A 25,179-nucleotide genomic window follows, 5' to 3' on the forward strand; every position below is an offset into this window, starting at 1 on the left:
TGACCTACAACACTATGCTAGCTCCTGTTATACAACATAGTGATTCGATATTTCTATACATTTCAAAATGATCACCAAGGTAAGTCTAGTTATGATCTGTTACCATACAAGGATATTACATAGTTACTGACTGTATTCCCCCACACTGTACATTTCATACCCATGACTCATTTATTTTGCAACTGGAAGTTTATACCTCTTCATCTCCTTCACCTATTTATTTCCTCCCCCCAAACCCCTCTTCTCTGGCAACCATCTGTTTGTTCTCTGTTTCTATAACTCTGTTTCTGTTTTGTTATGTTTGTTAGTTTGTTGCTTCCATATCTTAGCTACTGTAAATAGTGCTGCAGTGACCATAGGGGTACATATATCTTTTCTAATAGTATTTTCATTTTCTTTGGCTAAATACCCAGAAGTGGAATTGCTGGATTGTATGGTAGTTCTATTGTTGGTTTTTTGAGGAACTTCCATGCTGTTTTCCATAGTGGCTACACCAATTTACATTCCATGAGGGTCCCCTTTTCTCCACATTCTCACCAACACTTGTTGTTTCTTGTCTTTTTGATACCAGCCATTTTTAAAAATTGAAGTATAGTTGATTTACAGTATTACTAAGCCCCAGGTGTACAACATAATGACTCACAATATTTAAAGGGTATACTGCATTTATAGTTATTATAAATATTGGCTATATTCCCCATGCTGTACAATGTATCTTTGTAGCTTATTTATTTGATACATAGTAGTTTGTGCCTCTTAATTTGTGCTTTACACAAATTTTTATATGTTGAAATTTAATTATTCAGCTTGAAAGATTTTCTAATTTTCCATATGAATTCCTCTTTGATGCATAGATTATTTTACTGTTAAATTTCGAATACTTGGACCTTTTATAGACATCTTATAGTTGTTGATTTCTAATTTAATTCCATGGTGATCAGAGAATATACTCTGTAAGATTTCAATCTTTGAAATTTATTGAAGCTTGTTTTGGTTTATTTATGGTTTATTTTGGTAGATTTTCCAAGTGCACTAGTAAAGAATATATGTTCCACAGTTGTTGAGTATGTTTTTCTATAAATGTCAAGTCAGGTTGATTCATAGTGTCATTCGCATCTTCTATAAACTCATTTTTTGTTTCATTCTTCTTTCAATTTGAAAGAGAGGTATTTATAATCGCCAACTACAATAGTGCATTTGTCCATTTATCTTTTTTTTTTAATTTTATTTATTTATTTATTTATTTATTGGCTGTGTTGGGTCTTCGTTGCTGTGCGCGAGCATTCTCTAGTTGCGGCGAGCGAGGGCTACTCTTCGTTGCGGTGCATAGGTTTCTCATTGCAGTGGTTTCTCTTGTTGCGGAGCACGGGCTCTAGGCGTGCGGGCTTCAGTAGTTGTGGCACATGGACTCAGTAGTTGTGGCTTGCGGGCTCAAGAACGCAGGCTCAATAGTTTTGGCTCATGGGCTTAGTTGCTCCATGGCATGTGGGATCTTCCCAAACCAGGGCTTGAACCCGTGTCCCCTGCATTGGCAGGCGGATTCTTAACCACTGCACCACCAGGGAAGCCCTATTTATCTTTTTAATGCTGTCATTTTTTTGCTTCAAGTACTTTGGAGTTCTTATTAAGCTCATACTCATTTATAATTTTCCTGATGTCTTAACCCTTTTATAATTTTGAAAGTTTCTTCATTTCCACAGTATCTCTTGAGTAGAAATCTATATTGTCTGGAATTAATATAGCTGCTCCAGTTTTCTTATAATTAGAAGCTGCATGGTATATATTTTTTCATTCTTTTACTTTCAACCTATTTATGTCTTTGTATCTAAAATGTGTGTCTTGTAGACAGTGTACTGTTGGGCTTGCTTTTATTTTCATTCCAATAATTTTTTCTTAATTTTTTCAGATTTCAGCTTGCTGCCTTTTTTCCTTCAGGATATTCCCTGTGCATGTGTAGTTTAGTCCACAGCCAAGGATCTGTGTGGACTTTATATGCAGATTTTGGGACTCACTCCCATTGCATCTCCTTCCCTTCTAGTATTTCTTCTCTAACTTTCTGACTGCTCTACCAGCCTTGAATTTTGTCCTCTGACAGCTCAGATAATAAGACTCTTTCTGCTTTCTAAGCAGTGCAAATACTAGACAGTGTTCCTCGGAAAAATGCTGCAAACTCAAAAATCTCTCCAGTTGCAATCGTCTTTCAAGGGTAGACTGCTCTTCTATTTATATCTCCTGCTTTGGTTACTTTTCAATGCCTTCAAATACTTAATTTTTAATATTTTGTTCAGATTTTACACTTTGTATCTGTGAGAGGGTTAGTCTGACTAAGCTACTCTACCATTGCTTAGAGACAAAAACCTCTCATCTGTTTTTTTTTCTTTTTGCCTTGTTTTGGATTAAGTATTTTATTTTATTTTCCTGTTCTTCTCTTCTCTCAGCTTTTAATTACAAATTATTCTATTATTCCTTGACGTGGTTCACCTAGAAATTACAGTGTGCATCTTTATTTTGCTAGTTTTACTTCTTCCCAAGTTTTTAGCTCTGTATGAATCCTTTTATTGTTTTAAAACTGTCAATAATACTTCTTATTTGCCCAACATTTACTCTTTCCAGGAAAATGTATTAATTCCTGAAGTTTAATGCTTTCATTTGGGATAATTTTCCTTTAAGAAGAAGAACTCTGTTTGATGTTATTTGTAGTGTAGATCTTCTGACAATAAGTTATCTCTTTCTCTCTCTTTCCCCCCACCCATCTGAAAATGTTTTATTTTTGCTTTTTGTTGGATATTTGTGGTACATGTTGAATTCTAGGTTTGCAGACCTTTTCTTTCAGGACTTTAAGATGTCATTCCATTGTCTTCTGGCTTATAGGCTTTCCGTAGAAGAATGAATCATAAGTCTTATTGTTGCTTCCTTGTAGATAATGTGTCTTTTTGTCTTTCCATTTATCTGTGCCTTCTTTAATTTCCTTCATCAATGTTTTAGAGTTTTCAGTGTACAAGTCTTTCACTTCTTCAGTTAAGTTTATTCATAAGTATTTTATTCTTGTTGTTACTATTGTAAATTGGATTGTTGTCTTAATTTCCTTTAAAGATAGTTTAGGGCTTCCCTGGTGGCGCAGTGGTTGAGAGTCTGCCTGCTAATGCAGGGGACACGGGTTCGAGCCCTGGTCTGGGAGGATCCCACATGCCGCGGAGCAACTAGGCCCGTGAGCCACAACTGCTGAGCCTGCGCGTCTGGAGCCTGTGCCCCGCAACGGGAGGGGCCGCGACAGTGAAAGGCCCGCGCACCGCGATGAAGAGCGATCCCCGCACCGCGATGAAGAGTGGCCCCCACTTGCCGCAACTAGAGAAAGCCCTCGCACGAACCAAAGACCCAACACAGTCAAAAAAAAAAAAAGATAGTTTATTGTTAGTGTATAGAAATGCTACAGATTTTGTACATTGATTTTGTATCCTGCAATTTTACTGAATTTTCTTATTAGTTTTAACAGTTTTTGTTGTTGTTGAATCTTTAGGGTTTTCTACATATATGATCATGTCATCTGCAAACAGAGATCATTTAACTTCTTACTTTCTGATTTGGTTGTCTTTTATTTCTTTTTCTTGTCTAATTACTTTGGCTAGGACTTCCAGTACTGTGTTGAATAGAAGTGGTGAGAGTGGGCATTCTTGCCTTGTACTGGATCTTAGAGGAAAAGCTTTCAGTTTTTTTGCATTGGTTATGATGTTAGCTGTGGCTTTTCATATCTGGCCTTTGTTGTGTTGAGGTAAATTCCTTCTATACCTATTTTGTTGAGAGTTTTTATCGAATGGTTGTTGAATTTTGTTAAATTCTTTTTCTGCCTCTGTTGAAATGATTATGTGGCTTTTATCTTTCACTCTGTTAATGTGGTATATCACATTGATTTGTAAATGCTGGACCATCCTTGCATCCCTGGGATAATCCTACTTGGTCATGGTGTATAGTCTTTTTAGTGTGCTTTCAAATTTGGTTTACTAGTATTTTATTGAAGACTTTTGCATCTATATTAATTAGGGGTATTGGCCTGTAGTTTTCTTTTCTTTTATTGTGGTATCTTTGTTTGGCTTTAGTATCAGGGTGATGCTGGCCTCATAAAATGAGTTTGGAGGTGTTCCCTCTTTTATTTTTTAGAAGAGATTAAGAAGGATTGGAATTAATTCTTTGAATGTTTGGTAGAATTCACCCATGAAGCTATCTGGACTTGGGCTTTTCTTCATAGGGAGGCTTCAATCCTTCAGTCTCTTTAATTGTTATTGGTCTGTTTAGATTTTCTATTTCTTTTTGATTCAGTCTTGGTAAATTGTGTGTTTCTAGAAATTTATCTGTTTCTTCTAGATTATCCAGTTTGTTGGCATATAATTATTCATAAGAGTCCCTTTTGGTCCTTTTTATATGTGAAGCATCCATTGTAATGTTTTCTTTATCATTTCTGGTTTTATTTATTTGAGATTTCTCTCTCTTTTTTGCTTAGTTTTTCTGGCTAACGTTTGTCATTTTCGTTTATCTTTTTTTAAGAAACCAACTCTTAATTTTGTTGATTTTTTCTGTTATTTTTCTATTCTCTACTTGATTTAATTCTGCTCTAATCTTTATTAGTACCTTCCTTCTGATAATATTGAGCTTACTTTGTTGTTGTTTTTCAGTTCTTTGAAGTGTAAGGTTATGTTGTTTGTTATATTTTTATTTTATAATGTAGGCCTTTATCACTATAAACTTACCTATTAATACTGCTTTTGTTACAACCCATAAGTTTTGGTATATTGTATTTTCATTTGTCTTGAGATATTTTTAAAATTCCCTTTTGATTTCCTCCTTGACCTAATAGCTATTCAACAGCGTGTTGTTTAGTTTCCAAGTATTTGTGAAATTCTCATTTTATTGTTGTTATTGATCTCTAGTTTCCTTTTATTTTGGTCAGAACAATACTTGGTATGGTTTCAATCTTCCTAAATTTGTTACGACTTGTTTGTGACCTAATGTGACCTATCTCAGAGAATGTCCCATGAGCACTTGAGAAGAATGTGTGTTCTGCTGGAGGGTGGAAAGTTCTGTATATGTCTAAGTTCATTTGATCTTTAGTTCAAGTCTGTTGTTTTCTTATTTGGATGTTCTAACCATTATTGAGAGTGAAAATAGTGAATTCTTACACTAATATTTTATTGCTGCCAACTTCTCCATACAGATTTTTCAATATTTGCTTTATATACTTAGGTGCTGTGATGTTGGGTGCATATAGATTTACAGTTGTTACATCTCACTGTTGAATTGACCCTTTTATCACTGTGTTTTGACTTCTTTGTCTCCAAAGACTACTTTTTTTAAAAAATTCATTTCATTTTATTTTATTTATTTATTTTTTTGGCCGCACTGCACAGCATGTGGGATCTTACTTCCCTGATCAGGGATCCAACCCACGTCCCCTGCATTGGAGGTTCAGACTCTTAACCACTGGACCGCCAGGGAAGTCCCACTAAAGACTATTTTAGACTTTAATTCTATTTTTCCTGATATAAGTATTGCCATTCCTGCTTTCTTTTAGTTACCATTTGTCTGGAGTATCGTTTTCCATCTCTTCATTTTCAACATATATGTGTCCTTGAATCTAAAGTGAGTTTCTTATAGACAGCATATAATTGGATCTTGGTTTTTAATCCATACAACCATTCTAAATTTTTTGATTGGAAACATTAAACCATTTTCATTTAAAGTAATTATTAGTAAGGAAGGATTTATTATTGTCATTTTCTTAACTATTTTCTGTTTGTTCTTTTGTCCCTTTTTTCTCTCTTGCTGTCATCTTTGTGCGTCATTAGGGTTTTGTGGGGGGAGGTTGTTTGTTTTGTTTTTTATATTGTTAGGCTTGACTCCTTCCTCTTTTTGTGTGTGTAACTTCTATAGGTATTTTCTTTGTGATTACCATAGGGCTCACACAAAGTATCTTATAGCTGTAAGAGTCTACTTTAAGCTGATAACAACTTAATTTCACTTGCATATAAAAACTATACTTTTACCTCTTCTCCCTCCACATTATATGCTATTAATGTCACAGTTTATATCTCTTTATATTGTGTATCCAATAACATAAGTTAATTATAGTTATTTTTAATACTTTAGTCATTTAAATTTTTTTAACATCTTTATTGGAGTCTAATTGCTTTACAATGTTGTGTTACTTTCTGCTGTATAACAAAGTGAATCAGCTATACGTATACATATATCCCCATATCCCCTCCCTCTTGCGTCTCCCTCCCACCCTCCCTATCCCACCCCTCTAGGTGGTCACAAAGCACCGAGCTGATCTCCCTGTGCTATGCGGCTGCTTCCCACTAGCTATCTATTTTACATTTGGTAGTGTATATCTGTCAATGCCACTCTCTCACTTCATCCCAGCTTACCCTTACCCCTCCCTGTGTCCTCAAGTCCATTCTGTACATCTGCGTCTTTATTCCTGTCCTGCCCCTAGGTTCTTCAGAACCATTTTTGTTTTTTAGATTCCATATATATGTGTTAGCATATGGTATTTGTTTTTCTCTTTCTGACTTACTTCACTCTGTATGACAGACTCTATGTCCATCCACCTCACTACAAATAACTCAATTTCGTTTCTTTTTATGGCTGAGTAATATTCCATTGTGTATATGTGCCACATCTTCTTTATCCATTCATCTGTCGATGGACACTTAGGTTGCTTCCATGTTCTGTCTATTGTAAATAGAGCTGCAATGAACATTGTGGTACATGACTCTTTTTGAATTACGGTTTTCTCAGGGTATATACCCAGTAGTGGGATTGCTAGGTCATATGGTAGTTCTGTTTTTAGTTTTTTAACAAACCTCCATACTGTTCTCCATAGTGGCTGTATCAATTTACATTCCCACCAACAGTGCAAGAGTGTTCCCTTTTCTCCACACCCTCTCCAGCATTTATCATTTGTAGATTTTTTGATGATGGCCATTCTGACCAGTGTGAGGTGATACCTCATTGTAGTTTTGATTTGCATTTCTCTAATGATTAGTGATGTTGAGCATCTTTTCATGTGTTTGTTGGCAATCTGTATACCTCTGGAGAAATGTCTATTTAGGTCTTCTGCCTATTTTTGGATTGGGTTTTTTTTTATTTGATTTTGAGCTGCATGAGTTGCTTGTGTATTTTGGAGATTAATCCTTTGTCAGTTGCTTTGTTTGCAAATATTTTCTCCCATTCTGAGGGTTGTCTTTTCGTCTTGTTTATGGTTTCCTTTGCTGTGCAAAAGCTTTTAAGTTTCATTAGGTCCCATTTGTTTATTTTTGTTTTTATTTCCATTTCTCTAGGAGGTAAGTCAAAAAGGATATTGCTGTGATTTATGTCATAGAGTGTTCTGCCTATGTTTTCCTCTAAGAGTTTGATAGTGTCTGGCCTTACATTTAGGTCTTTAATCCATTTTGAGTTTATATTTGTGCAATGGTGTGTTCTAATTTCATTCTTTTACATGTAGCTTTCCAGTTTTCCCAGCACCACTTGTTGAAGAGGCTGTCTTTTCTCCCTTGTATATTCTTGCCTCCTTTATCAAAGATAAGGTGACCGTATGTGTGTGGGTTTATCTCTGGGCTTTTTATCCTATTCCATTGATCTATATTTCTGTTTTTGTGCTTGTACCATACTGTCTTGATTACTGTAGCTTTGTGGTATAGTCCGAAGTCAGGGTCTCTGATTCCTCCAGCTCCATTTTTCTTTCTCAATATTGCTTTGGCTATTCGGGGTCTTTTGTGTTTCCATACAAACTGTGAAATTTTTTGTTCTAGTTTTGTGAAAAATGCCATTGGTAGTTTGATAGGGATTGCATTGAATCTGTAGATTGCTTTGGGTAGTATAGTCATTTCTGCAAGGTTGATTCTTCCAATCCAAGAACATGGTATATCTCTCCATCTGTGTGTATCATCTTTAATTTCTTTCATCAGTGTATTATAGTTTTCTGCATACAGGTCTTTTGTCTCCTTAGGTGGGTTTATTCCTAGGTATTTTATTCTTTTTGTTGCAGTGGTAAATGGGAGTGTTTCCTTAATTTCTCTTTCAGACTTTTCATCATTAGTGTATAGGAATGCAAGAGACTTCTGTGCATTAATTTTGTAACCTGCTACTTTACCAAATTCATTGATTAGCTCTAGTAGTTTTCTGGTAGCATCTTTAGGATTCTGTATGTATAGTATCATGTCATCTGCAAACAGTGACAGTTTTACTTCTTCTTTTCTGATATGGATTCCTTTTATTTCTTTTTCTTCTCTCTTTGCTGTGGCTAAAACTTACAAAACTAGTGGGCAACCTTGTCTTGTTCCTGATCTAAGTGGAAATGGTTTCAGTTTTTCACCATTGAGAACGATGTTGACTGTGGGTTTGTCATATATGGCCTTTATTATGTTGAGGTAAGTTCCCTCTATGCCTACTTTCTGGAGGGTTTTTATCATAAATGGGTGTTGAATTTTGTCACAAGCTTTTTCTGCATCTATTGAGATTATCATATGGTTTTTATCCTTCAATTTGTTAATATGTTGTATCACATTGATTGATTTGTGTATATTGAAGAATCCTTGCATTCCTGGGATAAACCCCACTTGATCATGCTGTATGATCCTTTTAATGTGCTGTTGTATTCTGTTGGCTAGTATGTTGTTGAGGATTTTTGCATCTATATTCATCAGTGATATTGGCCTGTAGTTTTCTTTTTTTGTGACATCTTTGTCTGGTTTTGGTATCTGGGTGATGGCGGCCTCGTAGAGTGAGTTTGGGAGTGTTCCTCGCTCTGCTATATTTTGGAAGAGTTTGAGAAGGATGGGTGTTAGCTCTTCTCTAAATGTTTGATAGAATTGGCCTGTGAAGCCATCTGGTCCTGGGCTTTTGTTTGTTGGAAGATTTTTAATCACAGTTTCAATTTCAGTGCTTGTGATTGGTCTGTTTATATTTTCTATTTCTTCCTGGTTCAGGCTTGGAAGGTTGTGCTTTTCTAAGAATCGGTCCATTTCTTCCAGGTTGTCCATTTTATGGGCATATAGTTGCTTGTAGTAATCTCTCATGATCCTTTGTATTTCTGCACTGTCAGTTGTTACTTCTCCTTTTTCATTTCTAATTCTATTGATTTGAGGCTTCTCCCTTTTTTTCTTGATGAGTCTGGCTAATGGTTTATCAATGTTTTTTATTGTCTCAAAGAACCAGCTTTTAGTTTTGTTGATCTTTGCTATCGTTTCTTTCATTTCTTTTTCATTTATTTCTGATTTGATTTTTATGATTTCTTTCCTTCTGCTAACTTTGGGATTTTTTTGTTCTTCTTTCTCTAATTGCTTTAGATGTAAGGTTAGGTTGTTTATTTGAGATTTTTCTTGTTTCTTGAGATAGGATTGTATTGCTATTAAACTTCCATCTTAGAACTGCTTTTGCTGCAGCCCATAGGTTTAGGGTCGTCGTATTTTCATTGTCATTTGTTTTTAGGTATTTTTTGATTTCCTCTTTGATTTCTTCAGTGATCTCTTGGTTATTTAGTAGTGCATTGTTTAGCCTCCATGTGTTTGTAAGTTTTACAGTTTTTTCCCTGTAATTGATATCTAGTCTCATAGAGTTGTGTCCGGAAAAGGTACTTGATACAATTTCAATTTTCTTAAATTTACCAAGGCTTGATTTGTGACCCAAGATATGATCTATCCTGGAAAATGTTCCATGAGCACTTGAGAAGAAAGTGTATTCTGTTGTTTTTGGATGAAATGTCCTATAAATAGCAATTAAGTCCATCTTGTTTAATGTCTCATTTAAAGCTTGTGTTTCCTTATTTATTTTCATTTTGAATGATATGTCTATTGGTGAAAGTGGGGTGTTAAAGTCCCCTGCTATGATTGTGTTACTGTCGATTTCCCCTTTTATGGCTGTTAACATTTGCCTTATGTATTGAGGTGCTCTTATGTTGGGTGCATAAATATTTACAATTCTTATATCTTCTTCTTGGATTGATCCCTTGATCATTATGTAGTGTTCTTCTTTTTCTCTTGTAATAGTCTTTATTTTAAAGTCTATTTTGTCTGATATGAGAATAGCTACTCCAGCTTTCTTTTGATTTCCATTTGCATGGAACACCTTTTTCCATCCCCTCACTTTCAGTCTGTATGTGTCCCTAGGTCTGAAGTGGGTCTCTTGTAGACAGCATATATACGGGTCCTGTTTTTGTATCCATTCAGTCAGTCTATGTCTTTTGGTTGGAGCATTTAATCCATTTGCATTTAAGGTAATTATTGATATGTATGTTCCTATCACCATTTTCTTAACTGTTTTGGGTTTGTTTTTGTAGGTCTTTTCTTTCTCTTGTGTTTCCTGCCTAGAGAATTTCCTTTAGCATTTGTTGTAAAGCTGGTTTGGTGGTGCTGAATTCTCTTAGTTTTTGCTTGTCTGTAAAGGTTTTAATTTCTCCGTCGAATCTGAATGAGATCCTTGCTGGGTAGAGTAATCTTGGTTGTAGGGCTTCCCTGGTGGCGCAGTGGTTAAGAATCCGCCTGCCAATGCAGGGGACACGGGTTTGAGCCCTGGTCCAGGAAGATCCCACATGCCACGGAGCAACTAAGCCCCTGCACCACAACTACTGAGCCTGCGCTCTAGAGCCCGTGAGCCACAACTACTGAGCCCAAGTGCTGCAACTACTGAAGCTTCACACCTAGAGCCCGTGCTCCGCAACAAGAGAAGCCACTGCAATGAGAAGCCTGAGTACCACAATGAAGAGTAGCCCCCACTAGCCGCAATTAGAGAAAGCCCGCACGCAGCGACGAAGACCCAACACAGCCAAAAATAAACAAATAAATAAGTAAATATTTTTTTAAAATCTTGGTTGTAGATTTTTCCCTTTCATCACTTGAAATATGTCCTGCCACTCTCTTCTGGCTTGCAGAGTTTCTGCTGAAAGATCTGCTGTTAACCTTATGGGGAGTCCCTTGTATGTTATTTGTTGCTTTTCCCTTGCTGCTTTTAATACTTTTTCTTTGTATTTAATTTTTGATAGTTTGATTAATATGTGTCTTGGCGTGTTTCTCCTTGGATTTATCCTGTATGGGACTCTCTGGGCTTCCTTGACTTGATTGACTATTTCCTTTCCCATATTAAGGAAGTTTTCAACTATAATCTGTTCAAATATTTTCTCAGTCCCTTTCTTTTTCTCTTCTTCTTCTGGGACCCCTATAATTCAAATGTTTGTGCGTTTAATGTTGTCCCAGAGGTCTCTTAGGCTGTCTTCATTTCTTTTCATTCTTTCTTCTTTATTCTGCTCTGCAGTAGTTATTTCCACTATTTTATCTTCCAGGTCACTTATCCGTTCTTCTGCCTCAGTTATTCTGCTATTGATTCCTTCTAGAGAATTTTTAATTTCATTTATTGTGTAGTTCATCATTGTTTGTTTGCTCTTTAGTTCTTTTAGGTCCTTGTTAAATGTTTCTTGTATTTTCTCCATTCTATTTCCAACATTTTGGATCATCTTTACTATCATTCCTCTGAATTCTTTTTCAGGTAGACTGCCTATTTCCTCTTCATTTGTTTGGTCTGGTGGGTTTTTACTTTGCTCCTTCATCTGCTGTGTATTTCTTTGTCATCTCATTTTACTTATCTTACTGTGTTTGAGGTGTCCTTTTTGCAGGCTGCAGGTTCATAGTTCCCGTTGTTTTTGGTGTCTGCCCCCAGTGGGTAAGGTTGGTTCAGTGGGTTGTGTTGGCTTCCTGGTGGAGGGGACTGGGGCCTGTATTCTGGAGGATGGGGCTGGATATTGTCTTTCTGGTGGGCAGGACCACGTCTGGTGGTGTGTTTTGGGGTGTCCGAGAGCTTATTATGATTTTAGGCAGCCTCTCTGCTAATGGGTGGGGTTGTGTTCCTGTCTTGCTAGTTGTTTGGCATGGGGTGTCCAGCACTGGAGCTTGCTGGTCGTTGAGTGGAGCTGGGTCTTAGCGTTGAGACGGAGATCTCTGGGAGAGGTCTCACTGATTGATATTACGTGGGGCTGGGAAGTCTCTGGTGGGCCAATGTCCTGAACTCGGCTCTCCCACCTCAGAGGCTCAGGCCTGACACCTGGCCAGAGCACCAAGACCCTGTCAGCCACACGGCTCCAAAGGGACATATGACGGATCCAAGATTCCTGAGCCCAGACATCTCAGGGTCTAGAAGAGAGAGGCAGAGAGATGAGGAACAATCCTGGCTGTGTGTGGAAGGGACTCCATCCCAGAAGCCCCAGAGGCAGGAACTGCCTCTAGTTAGCTTGTCACTGTATACGATGCCTGGCACACCGTGCTTGGTAAGTATTCGGTGAATGAATGAATGAATCTCATTTAACTTTTATACTACATTAAAAGTGATTTATCCACTACTGTTATAATAATATGGTTTTCTGTTTTTGTCTATATATTTACCTTTACCAATGACTTTTATGCTTTCATGTTGCTGTTTAACATCTTTTATTTTCAACTTGAAGAACTCCCTTTAGCATTTCTTATAAAGTAGGTCTAATAGTGATGAATTCTCTTAGCTTTTGTTTGTTCTAGAAAGTCTTTATCTCCCCTTCACTTTTGAAGGACAGGTTTGCTGTGTATGTATTCTTGGTTGGAAGTTTTCTTCTGTCAGAACTTTGAATATATCATCTGACTCTCTTCTGGCATTCAGTGTTTCTTAAGAAAAAGCCACTGATAGTGTTATCGGGGGTTCCCTTTTATGTCACAAGTTGCTTTTCTCTTACTCCTTTCAAAATTATCCTTTTTATCTTTAACTTTTGACAGTTTGATTATAATGTGTCTTAATGTAAGTCTCTTCTGATTCAGCTTATTTGGTATCTTTTGGACTTCCTAGATCTGGATGTTTATTTTGAGGTTTGAAAAGTTTTCGGCCATTACTTCTTGGCATAAGCTTTCTGCACCTTTTTCTTTTTTCCTTCTGGAACTTCCATAATGCATACATTGGTTTACTTGATGGTGTCCCATCAGTTTTCACTCCTTTTCATTCTTTTTTCTTTTTTCTCTTTTTACTGGATGATTTCCAGTGACCTGTCTTCCAGTTTATTGGTCTTTTCTTCTGCTTGATCTATTCTGTTGTTGAACCCCTCTATTGAATTTTTCAGTTAACTTGTTGTATGCTTCAGTTCTATGATTTCTTTTTGGTACTTTTTAGTATTTTCTGTCTCTGTTGAAAACCTCCCTTTGTTCATACATTGCTTTCGTGACCTAAGAAAACATCATTAAGGCCATTATTTTGAATTCTCTTTTGGGTAAATCATGTAGCTCCATTTCATTAGGAAAAGGTTTCTAGAGATTAATCTTGTTCTTTAATTTTGAACATATTCCCCTATTTCTTCTTTTTTCTTGACTCTGTGTTGGTTTCTGCACATTATATAAAACAGCCACTTCTTCCAGTTTTCACAGACTGACCTCATGTAGGAGATGAACTCACTAATCAGTTCAGCCAGAGATTCTGGGTACCTCTCAAAGCTTTGTGCTCATTTTAGATGCTGTCTTTGTTCTTAGTGTTCCCCAGAGTAAGCCAAGTCCCATCAGTGCCCTGGTTCAGGCAAGATAGAAGCCAGTGCCTCAGGTTGCAGCCAGAAAAGTTGAAGCACTAGATGTGTGTCCCAATTCCTCCTCTCCTTAGGGAGAAGTTGAGAGATGGAGTTTATCACCCACTTGCTCTTGACAAATACCTGCATACTAGTTCAGACTGTGTGCTCTTTCACACTGTTGCTTTGTTCTCTGTTGCCCTCCGGAACCTAGTGAATGCCAGGCCCTGTCAGCTCTCAGAGAAGGATGGGTTAGAAGTCAGTCCCTCTGGTAGCAACTGGAAAGTTTTGGGAGCTAGATGTGCATTCCAACTCCTTCTAGGGAGAATCGGAGGCTTGGTTTTATAACTGGAGTGGGTCAGGGGAAGAGCAACAGGAGGTATCCACATGCCCATTCACACTCCCAAGGGACTAGTGATTGCTTTCCCCATCAGTTCCCAGAGACAGACAAGTAAGACGCCAGACTCTCAGACAGCAGGTACGAAAGTTAGGGCACTAGATGTGCAATCTAATCTCTTCCAGAGAGAAGCTGGGAACTGACTTTTTTGTCTGCTTGCTCTCTACTGAGCCAGAAGGAAGAACCACTGGAAGTGCTCTGGGTCCAGGAGACTAGTGAATGCTGGGCTTCATCAGCTCTCAGAGATAGGCAAGTTAGAAGCCAGTCTCTTGGGTAGCAGCCATAAAAGATGGGGTACTAGATGTGTGGTCCAAACCTTTTGCTCCTTAGGGAGAAGCTAGGATTTGAGGGTTCCCTCCTGACTGTATGGTGCTGTGCTAGGGGTGAAGTTTCTGGCAAGGCTGTGTCTCAACTTTTCCTACCCATTTTAATGTGGTTATTTTCTCAGTCACCCAATGTGCAGGAGTCTCTCAACTAGTTTCTAGATTTCTCTCAGAGGGAATTGATCCACATGTAGCTGTTTGTTTGTTCCATCCACAGGTGGAGGGAGAGTCTGGAGCCTCCTGTTCTGTCCTCTTCGTCTTTAAATCCCTTTTTGATAAATTCCAATACCTGAATCACTTGTCAGTCTTTTTCTCGTATCCATTTTTTCTCTTGTTTTTTTTGGTAGTTTGTCCTGATTTTTATCATATCTCTGAATTTTTTATTGTACCATGGATGGCAAATTATAGAGGCTTTGGAAGGTGTTATATTCCTCCAAAGAGGATTATACTTTGTTTTGTCAGGTAGACAGAGTACCAGTGATAACCTTGATTTTTTTTGAAGATTGGTTTTATGCTTTTCTAGGGATAATATCTTTAAATTTTGCCTTTACTGTTAGGTCATGGCTCTTCTTGAGTCTCAACTTAAAGTCTGGGGTGTTTATCACAGGCCCTCCACTTTGCAGGGACTTGAATTCCAGTCTAAGTCCCCCCACCACCATGAGGTTGATGAAATTCAGGTTCAGCTCTTTAGCCTCCCAGTTGATATTTTCTTCTGGGTTTCCAGCATCTCACCCTGTATTTGCCAGTGAATTGAAAAAAATCTGTATGTAGATTTTGGCTGCTTCTCTGCAGTTTCATCCTCTCTGAGATTTTCCCACTCAAATTCCAGATCCTCTGGTAGCCCTGAATTCCAACCTCTTTTTCTTCAGCCTAGTAAAACTGATGATTTCTGCTTGGGCTCTCTTCATCCATGACATGATATGGAAAATATCCTTAGACAAAAAGCTGGGATGATTGTGGCACTACTTCCTGTGCTTCCTCTCCATCAAAGATTGTAACCCTTTAAGTCCTGCTTGTACTGATTGCTCTCCAGTTCTTTAAATTTCTGTTTTATATGTTTTATACAACTTTTATAGTTGTTTTTAGTGGGAGGGTTGGTCTGGTACAAGCTACTTTGTCATGGTTGGAATTGGAAGCTTCCAGTGTTTAAAATTTTATTATAATTATTTTCATATCTAGTGCCATCAGAAAAGGTGACATATGTTCCAGAAATCCTCTATGAGAAACTGTTCTCACAACACAAAGGACTTGCACAGTTAATACGTAATGAAATAGGCTCCATTCGTCAAGGTACATTGATCTTTTCTAAGAGCTGGTCTTTGGATCTGGGCTTGCAAGAGAACCAGAAAGTCATCTGTGATGCACTTCTAATTGCCCAGGACCGTCCACCAGTCTTATACACCTTCCTCAGGGAACTGAATAAGGAATTAAAAGGTTATTCTATACAAACTGCCTTAACTTTAAAGAAGAAACTGGTAAAAATTGGTGGTTACAGTGGGAAAGTGTGTGTCATGACAAAGATCTATTGGAGTGAAGAATCTTCTACATTGACTGAAGGCAATACCAGACTTCTTCATGATTCAAGCTTATCTGCAATTTACCCTAAGTCCTACACTCTTATAACTACTCAAACAATGAGTGACTTGAAGAAGGCCCTTTTTATAGTCTTGAAGAGACTCGGAACTTTGAATGACCAATTTGACTCTGAGATTTTTCAACACCTCTCAGATAATCAGTATGGATTACTTTCAGAGGAATGAAAAAAGGATGTTTAAATCTTGTCCAAGGCTCACCTGAATCATGGAAAGTAGACCAGGCTACAAAGATGTTTTTCATTATATAGTCAATGTTGTTCTCAAATTCTGGAAAATATGCCTTTGAAAAGCTTTGCAAGGAAGGCAACATGATGGGACCTTGGAAAATCAAATTTAGTCTTCATTTATTTCTTCCTAAATGGTCTTCATATGTATTGTTTAAAAGTTATTAAGAAAATAAATTTGTTAATTATGCTGTGCACAGTTTGTTATTTACTCCTTGTATAGTTCATGGATAAATTGTCTTCCACTTTTAAGTTGGGAAAAATGGCAATGCTTTTATTTTTAATAACAACAACAACGGAAATTCCCAGGATATACCCAGAAAACCTTTATAACTTAGAAAAGATGATCATTGATGACATTCAGAGTGTTTATAATGGAAATGAAGAAGAAGGCAAAATTTATTACCCTTCCCTGCAAAATTCTCTGCATTTTCTTGGACCACTTTTACACTATTCACTTGGAGGAGTTAGGGCTTGTCTAATTGCTCAGCTGGTACCCTTAAGAACTCAGCAGAACTGTTGGTGGGAATGTAAATTGATACAGCCACTATGGAGAACAGTATGGAGGTTCCTTAAAAATCTAAAAATAGAACTACCATACGACCCAGCAATCCCACTACTGGGCATATACCCTGAGAAAACCATAGTTCAAAAAGACTCATGTACCAAAATGTTCATTGCAGCTCTATTTACAATAGCCAGGACATGGAAGCAACCTAAGTGTCCATCATCGGATGAATGGATAAAGAAGATGTGGCACATATATACAATGGAATATTACTCAGCCATAAAAAGAAATGAAATGGAGGTATTTGTAATGAGGTGGATGGAGTTAGAGTCTGTCATACAGAGTGAAGTAAGTCAGAAAGAGAAAAACAAATACAGTATGCTAACACATATATATGGAATCTAAGGAAAAAAAAAAAAAAAGGCCATGAAGAACCTAGTGGCAAGACGGGAAAAAAGACACAGACCTACTAGAGAATGGACTTGAGGATATGGGGAGGGGGAGGGGTGAGATGTCACAGGGTGAGAGAGTGTCATGGACATATATATACTACCAAATGTAAACTAGATAGCTAGTGGGAAGCAGCCGCATAGCACAGGGAGATCAGCTCGGTGCTTTGTGACCACCTAGAGGGATGGGATGGGGAGGGTGGGAGGGAGGGAGATGCAAGAGGGAAGAGATATGGGAACATATGTATATGTATAACTGATTCACTTTGTTATAAAGCAGAAACTAACACACCATTGTAAAGCAATTATACTTCAATAAAGATGTTTAAAAAAAAAAAAAAAGAACTCAGCAGAATCGTCATTTTAACATTCGGAATTGAAGGTGATATAGAGTTTTCCAGACAGGCAAAAGATAAAGGAGTTCATCACCACTAGACTGGTGGTACAAGAAATGTGAAAGGGTCTTGTTTAAGCTGAAATGAAAGGGTGCTAATTAGTACAGATGGTCTCTGTCTTAAAGATGGTTTGACTTAGGATTTTTTGACTTTATGATGGTGCAAAAGCAATTCGCATGCAGTAGAAACCATACTTCAAATTTTGAATTTTGATCTTTTCCTGAGCTAGTCACATGCGATACGATGCTGGGCAGTGGCAGTGAGCCACAACTCCCAGTCAGCCATGCAATCATGAGGGTAAACAACCGATACTCTATAGTATATTGTGTTGCTTCCTGCTTCCGATGAGAAGAGGAAGGCAATTACTCTTGAGATAAAACTCAAGATAATTGCCCTGCATGAAAGTAGTAAGCCAGTAATGGCCATCACATGTGAGTTAGGACTTTTGCAATCGATGATCTCGACCATCTTAAAGGATAAGCGAATCAGTGATGCAGTGAAATTGTCAGCATCAGTAAATCCGCTATCTTCATGAAGAAATTACCTGGGCTAATTGATGATATGAAAAAATGTATCGACACTAGAGTGGAAGACCAGATACAGAAGTGCATACCACTTAGCCTACTGAGGATCTAGGCTAAGGCAAGAAGTGTTTTCCATACACTGAAAGAGCATGCTGGGACTTCTCTGGTGGCGCAGTTGTTAAGACTCCGTGCTCCCAATGTGGGGGCCCCCCGTTTGATCCCTGGTCAGGGAACTAGATCCCACATGCATGTTGCAACTAAGAGTTCGCATGCCACAACTAAGGAGCCGGTGAGCTGCAACTAAGGAGCCTGCCTGCCACTACTAAGACCCAGCAAAACCAAATAAAAATAAACAAATAAATATTTTTTAAAACTTGTAAAAAAATAAAAATAAAAAAATAATAGAGCATGCTGATGATCTTACATATACGCAAATGTTTATAGCGAGGCGTGGGTGGTTCCAACGTTTCAAAAGGCATCGTAATTTTCATAACGTGAAGGTCAGTGGTGAGGCAGCAGGTTGCTGATACTAAAGGTACCACAGCGTTTAAGGAAGAACTGCATAGGATAATTGTGGATGCAAAATATTTGCCAGAACACGTATGTATTGTCGATGAAATTAGCTTGTTCTGAAAACGTATGCCAGAGCATACATACATTCATCAGAAGTCTGAGACAATGCCAGGATTCAAGGCATTCAAAGACTATATAATGCCACTTTGGGGTAGAAATGTTGCAAGGTTCAAACTAGAGCTTTTCTTAATCTACCACTTGGAGAACCCTAGAGCATTCAGGAATATGAGAAAGCATATACTTCCCATTTATTGTTGCCATAACAGGAAAGCCTGGATGTCATTAGCATTGTTTGAAAACAGGTTTTTGAACAGTTTTATTGTGCACGCAAGAGAATGTTGTAGGCAAAACATTCAATTCAAGATTCTTCTGATCTTAGACAATGCTCCAAGGCATCCACATCATGTCAGCGACATGATGTAAAGGTTGTGTATTTGCTACTGATCACAACGGTACTCATACAGTCAATGGACCAAGGTGCAATAGCTACATTCAGAGCGTCCTATTTATGCCAAATGTTTGCATACGCTTTTGAACTGGCTGAATCTGGCCAAATGCTCTGAGAGATCTGGAAAAGTTTTCACATTGTAAATGCTATCCAGAGCATTGCTGTAGCATGGAAAGAAGTCACACAGCAATGCGTGAAGACATATGTGAACACATTCAAAAGATTCTGCTGCTGATGAAATAGTAAGTAACAAGATACTAGTGCTTGAGAAACAGCTAGAGTTGGACGTTGATGAAGAGGATATTCATGAGCTTGTTGGCGTCAAGGCTGAAGAGCTTTCCAATGAGGAGCTGATCAAACTGGAGGAAAAAAAGTTAAAAAGTTGGGGGACTTCCCTTGTGGTCCAGTGGTTAAGACTTCGCCTTCCAAAGCAGGGGGTGTGGGTTTGATCCCTGGTCGGGGAGTTAAGATCCCACATGCCTCGCAGCCAAAAACACCAAAACATAAAACAGAAGCAATATTGTAACAAATTCAATAAAGACTTAAAAAAAAAAAGTAAAGAAGTTGAGGCAGAAGAAGAAGAAGTTATACCCAAGGCACCAAGAAAGTTCATAGCAAAGAAACTGGCAGAGACATTTACTACCATGAGCAGGGACATGTGGATATTAGAAGAAATGGACATCAATTACAAGAGGTTCTCAAGAGCTAACAGGCAGATACAGGATACTCTTATTTGCTGTAGAGAAATATGTAATGAAAAGAAGAAACAAACTGTACAGTCAAAACTTGAAAGCTTCCTGAATAATACTATGCCTGCTAAAGCATCAGCAAGTATAGATGCCCTGATGCCTTCTATCAGCTATTCTCAAGCCTCATCAGGAGAGAAATTGATGACCCTGTCCCTGTAGCCTCCATATCATCCAGCAATTCATTTTAGTTCAATGCTTCAAACATTCTTCAGGCCTACTGCACTTTCAGCTGTGTACCTTAATGGTGAGTATCCATATGACCATTCTGGTTTTCACTTTCAGTACAGTGGTCAATAAATTATATGAGATATTCAACATTTTAATATAAAAGTAGGCTTTGTGTTAGGTGATTTTGCCCATCTGTAGGCTAATGTAAGTGTTCTGGCTCATTTAAGGTAGGCTAGGCTGAGCTATGATATTCAGTAGGTTACTTGTATTACATGCAGTTTTGACTTAAAATATTTTCTTATTGATGAGTTTATTGGGACATAAATCCATCATAAATCTAGGAAGATCTGTAATAGGAAAACATGAAAGTATAAATCTCACTGGTAAAAGTAAATATATAGTAAAATTCAGGATAATCTGTTACAAAGGTGGTGGTTAATCACTTGTAAAGCTAGTATGAAGGTTAAAAGACAAAAGTGGTAAAAAATAACTATAACTACAATAATTTGTTAAGGGATACACAGGATAAAAAGATGCAAATTGTGACATCAAAAACAAAATGTGGGTGGGGGAGTGTAAAAATCTAGAGCTTTAGAATGTGTTCAAACTTAAGTTGTTATCAATGTAGAATAGACCATTATAACTTGTTACAGGTAAGCTTCACAGTAACCACAAAGCAAAAACCTATAGTAGATACACAAAAGATAAAGGGATAAGAATCTAAACATACTACTACAGAAAATCATCAAATCACAAAGCAAGTGAGTGAGAGAAGAAAAAAGAAACAGAGGAACTACAAAACAGCAGGAAACAACGAACAAAACAGTACTAAATACAAACCCATCAATAATTATTTAAAAAATTTTTGTATGTATGTAAGTGCAGTTGATTTTATTTAAGTTTCAGGTATACAGTATAGTGATTCACGGGGGTTTTTTGTTTTTTGTTTTTGGCCATGCCACACAGTATGTGGCATCTTAGTTACCGGACCAAAGATTGAACCCGTGACCCCTGCAGTGGAAGCGCAGAGTCTTAACCACTGGACCACCAGGGAAGTCCCAGACGTCTGTTTTTCAAAACCTACAAAGACCAGGGGAAAGCACGAATGCAGTCCCCCACTACCACAAATTATGCAGTCGAGTTTCCCATATTTGGGGAAATCGCAGGGGTCAGCACATCCGGAGTGCAATGGATAAGCCTTGCCCTGGGAAAACCACCTTCGTGATCATGCTATCTCCCCTGCCAGGTAAGTATGTGATTCACAATTTTTAAAGGTTATACTTCATTGATAGTTGTTATAAAATATTGGCTATATTCCTTGCGTTGTACAATATATCCTTGTAGCCTATTTATTTTATACATAGTAGTTTGTACCTCTTAATCCCCTACCCTTATTTTTCCCCTCCCCACTTCCTTCTCCCCACTGGTAACCACTAGTTTGTTCTCTGTATCTGTGAGTCTGTTTCTTTTTGGTTATACTCACTAGTTTGTTTTATATTTTAGATTCTACATATAAGTGATATCGTACAGTATTTGTCTTTCTCTGTCTGACTTATTTCACTAAGCATAATACCCTCTAAGTTGATCCATGTTGCTGCAAATGGCAAAATTTCATTCTTTTTATGGCTAAGTAGTATCCATTGTATATATATACATATATATATATATATATATATATATATATATATATATATACCACATCTTCTTTATCCATTCATTGCTGATGACACTTAGGTTGCTTCTATATCTTGGCAATTGTAAATAATGCTGCTATGAACATTGTGATGCATATGTCTTTTCAAATTAGTGTTTTCATTTTTTGGATATATACCCAGGAGTGGACTTGCTGGGTGATATGGTAGTTCTCTTTTTATTTTTTTGAGAAAGCTCCATACTGTTTTCCACATCCTCAACAACATTTTTTTAAAATTTATTTATTTTTGGTTGCATTGGGTCTTTGTTGCTGTGCGCGGGCTTTTTCTAGTTGCGGTGAGCAGGGGCTACTCTTAATTGTGGCGCGCGGGCTTCTCATTGCGGTGCCTTCTCGTGTTGCGGAGCACAGGCGCTAGGTGTGCAGGCTTCAGTAGTTGTGGCACATGGGCTCAGTAGTTGTGGCTTGCGGGCTCTAGAGCTCAGGCTCAGTAGTTGTGGCACACGGGCTTAGTTGCTCCACGGCATGTGGGATCTTCCCGGACCAGGGCTCGAACCCGTGTCCCCTGCATTGGCAGGTGGATTCTTAACTACTGTGCCACCAGGGAAGTCCAACATTTTTTATTTGTGTTCTTTTTGATGGTAGCCATTCTGACCATATGAGGTGATAATATCTCATTGTGGTTTTAATTTGCATTTCTCTGATGATTAACAATGTTGAACATCTTTTCATGTGCCTGTTGGCCATATGTATGTCTTCTTTGGAAAAACGTCTATTCAGGTCGTCTGCCCATTTTTAAATCAGGTTGCTTGGTTTTTTTGATGTTAAGTTGTATGAGCTATTTTAATATTTTGGATACTAACCCCTTATCAGTCGTATCATTTGCAAATCTTTTCTCCTATTCAGTAGGTTGTCTTTTCATTTTGTCGATGGTTTCCTTTGCTGTGCAAAAGCTTTTAAGTTTCACTAGGTCCCATTTGTTTATTTTTGCTTTTATTTCCTTTGCTTTAGGAGACAGATCCAAAAAAATATATTGCTACGACTTATGTCAAAGAGTGTTCCGCCTATGTTTTCTTCTAGGAGTTTTATGGTTTCCAGTCTTACATTTAGGTCTTTAATCCATTTTGAGTTTATTTTTGTAAATGGTGATAGAGAATGTTCTAATTTCATTCTTTTATATGTAGCTGTCTAGTTTTCCCAGCACCACTTATTGAAGAGATTGTCTTTTCTCCATTTTATATTCTTTTTTTAAAAAATATTTATTTATTTTATTTATTTTTTTGGCTGCATCGGGTCTTAGTTGCAGCACATGGGATCTTTGTTGTGGCATGGGTTCTTTGTTGTGGTGCACGGGTTTTCTCTTCTCTAGTTGTGGCACACGGGCTCCAGGGCACGTGGGCTCTGTAGTTTGCGGCACATAGGCTCTCTCGTTGAGGCGCATAAGCTCAGTAGTTGTGGCGTGAGGGCTTAGTTACCGTGGGGCATGTGGGATCTTAGTTCCCCGACCAGGGGTGGAACCTGAGTCCCCTGCATTGGAAGGCGGATTCTTTACCACTGGACCACCAGGGAAGTCCCTCTCCATTTTATATTCTTACCTCCTTTGTCGTAGATTAATTGACCGTAAGTGCATGGGTTTATTTCTGGGATTTCTATCCTGTTCCATTGATCTATATCTTACACTTATACACAAAATTAACTCAAAACGGATCAAAAACTTGAACATTAGACCTGAAACCATAAAACTCCTAGAAGAAAACATAGGTGGTAAGCTTCTTGACATCTGTCTTGGTGATGTTTTTTTTTGGATTGACACAAAAAGCAAAGGTAACAAAAGCAAAAATAAATAAACAAGACTACACCAAACTAAAAAGCTCCTGCACAGTTAAGGAAACCATCAACAGAATTAAAAAGCAACATACCAAATGGGAGAAAATGTTTGCAAATCATGTGTCTGATGAGGGGTTAATATCCAAAGTATAAAAAGAACTCATACAATTCAATAACAACAAAACAAAACAAATAATATAATTTTAAAATGGGCACAGGATCTGAATAGACATTTTTCTAAAGAAGACATACAGATAGCCAACAAGTACATGAAAAAGTGCTTAACATCACTAATCATCAGGGAAGTGAAAATCAAAACCACAATGAGGTATCACCTCACACCTGTTAGAATGGCTGTCATCAAAAAGACAAGAAATAACAAGTGTTAGTGAGGATTAAAGGAAAGGGAACCCCTGTGCACTGTTAGTGGGAATATAAATTTGTGCAACCAGTATGGAAAATAGTATGGAAGTTACTCAAAAAATTAAAAGTAGAATTACCATATGACCCAGCAAGTCCACTTCTGGGTATTTATCCAAAGAAAACAAAAACACTCACTCAAAGGTACATGCACCCTTATGTTTATTGCAGCATTATTTACAATAGCCAAGATATGGAAGAAACTCATGTCCATATATTCTGTATATTCATTACACACACACACACACACACACACACACACACACAACGGAACATTATTCAGCCATAGAAAAAGAAGGAAATCTGGCCATTTTTGACAATATGGGTGGACTTTGAGGGCATAATGTTAAGCAAAATAAGTCAAACAGGGCTTCCCTGGTGGCGCAGTGGTTGAGAATCTGCCTGCCAATGCAGGGGACACGGGTTCGAGCCCTGGTCTGGGAAGATCCCACATGCTGTGGAGCAACTGGGCCCGTGAGCCACAACTACTGAGCCTGTGCATCTGGAGCCTGTGCTCTGCAACAAGAGAGGCCGTGATAGTCAGAGGCCCGCGCACCGCGAAGAAGAGTGGCCCCCGCTTGCCACAACTAGAGAAAGCCCTAGCACAGAAACGAAGACCCAGCACAGCTAAAAAAAAAAAAAAAAAAAAAAAAAAAAGTCAGACACAGAAAGACAAATACTGTATGATCTCACTTATATGTGGAATCTAAAAACAAAAAAACAACCAAACAAAAAAACTCCCAAGCTCACAAATACAAAGAATAGGGGTGGGGTGGAGGTGCAGAATGGGTAAAGGAGGTAAAAAAGTACAAAATCCCAGCTGTAAGATGCATAAGTCATGGGGATGTTATGTACAGCAGGGTGGCTATGCTAAGTAATACTGTATTGTACATTGAGGGTTGCTAAGAGAATAAATCTTAAAAGTTTTCAACACAAGAAAAAAATATTGTAACAGTATATGGTGATGGATGTCAACTAGAGTTATTGTGGTGGTCATTTTGCAGTATACAGAAATATCTCATCACTGTGTTGTATACCAGACACTAATATAATTTTATATGCCAATTATATCTAAATTGTAAAAAGTCAACAGAATAAAAAGAATAGATACCTGTATATGTATAACTGAATTACTTTGCTGTACACCTGAAACTAACATAATATTGTTAATCAACTATGCTCCGATATAAAATAAAAATTTTTTTAAGTCAACAGAATATATTCTGTTACTACTTTGAAGATATGTGCCCTTTTTTCTTTGTCTTATTTTAAGATTTTTTTCATTGTCTTTGATGTTTAACAGTTTGATATGCTACGCCTATGTATATTTTTGTTTCCATTCATCCTGCTTGGGATTCACATAATGTCATAAG

At 37.7% G+C, this 25,179-nt stretch overlaps 1 protein-coding gene across 4 annotated transcripts in view; it reads left to right on the plus strand.

Annotated features, from left to right (window-relative positions):
• The window catches only part of SLFN12 (schlafen family member 12), a gene marked incomplete at its 5' end in the record, with an annotated part of 31,100 nt that overhangs the window by 4,618 nt on the left and 1,303 nt on the right, over positions 1 to 25,179 (plus strand). Inside the window, one exon of one of the 4 annotated variants that reach the window (XR_014238764.1) lies at positions 20,875 to 21,154. The exons of 1 other annotated variant lie outside the window; for it this stretch is intronic. Coding sequence is in view for 2 of the 3 variants with exons in the window: in XM_082373951.1 (XP_082230077.1) it covers positions 15,455 to 16,035 (581 nt within the window). Of the gene's footprint in view, positions 1 to 15,454; positions 21,540 to 25,179 lie in introns of those variants that run through there. 2 more of the 4 variants (XM_082373952.1, XM_082373951.1) reach the window with 2 other exon arrangements.

The sequence above is a fragment of the Balaenoptera borealis genome, assembly GCF_965194805.1.
Source record: "Balaenoptera borealis genome assembly, chromosome: 20".
NCBI lineage: Eukaryota > Metazoa > Chordata > Mammalia > Artiodactyla > Balaenopteridae > Balaenoptera > Balaenoptera borealis.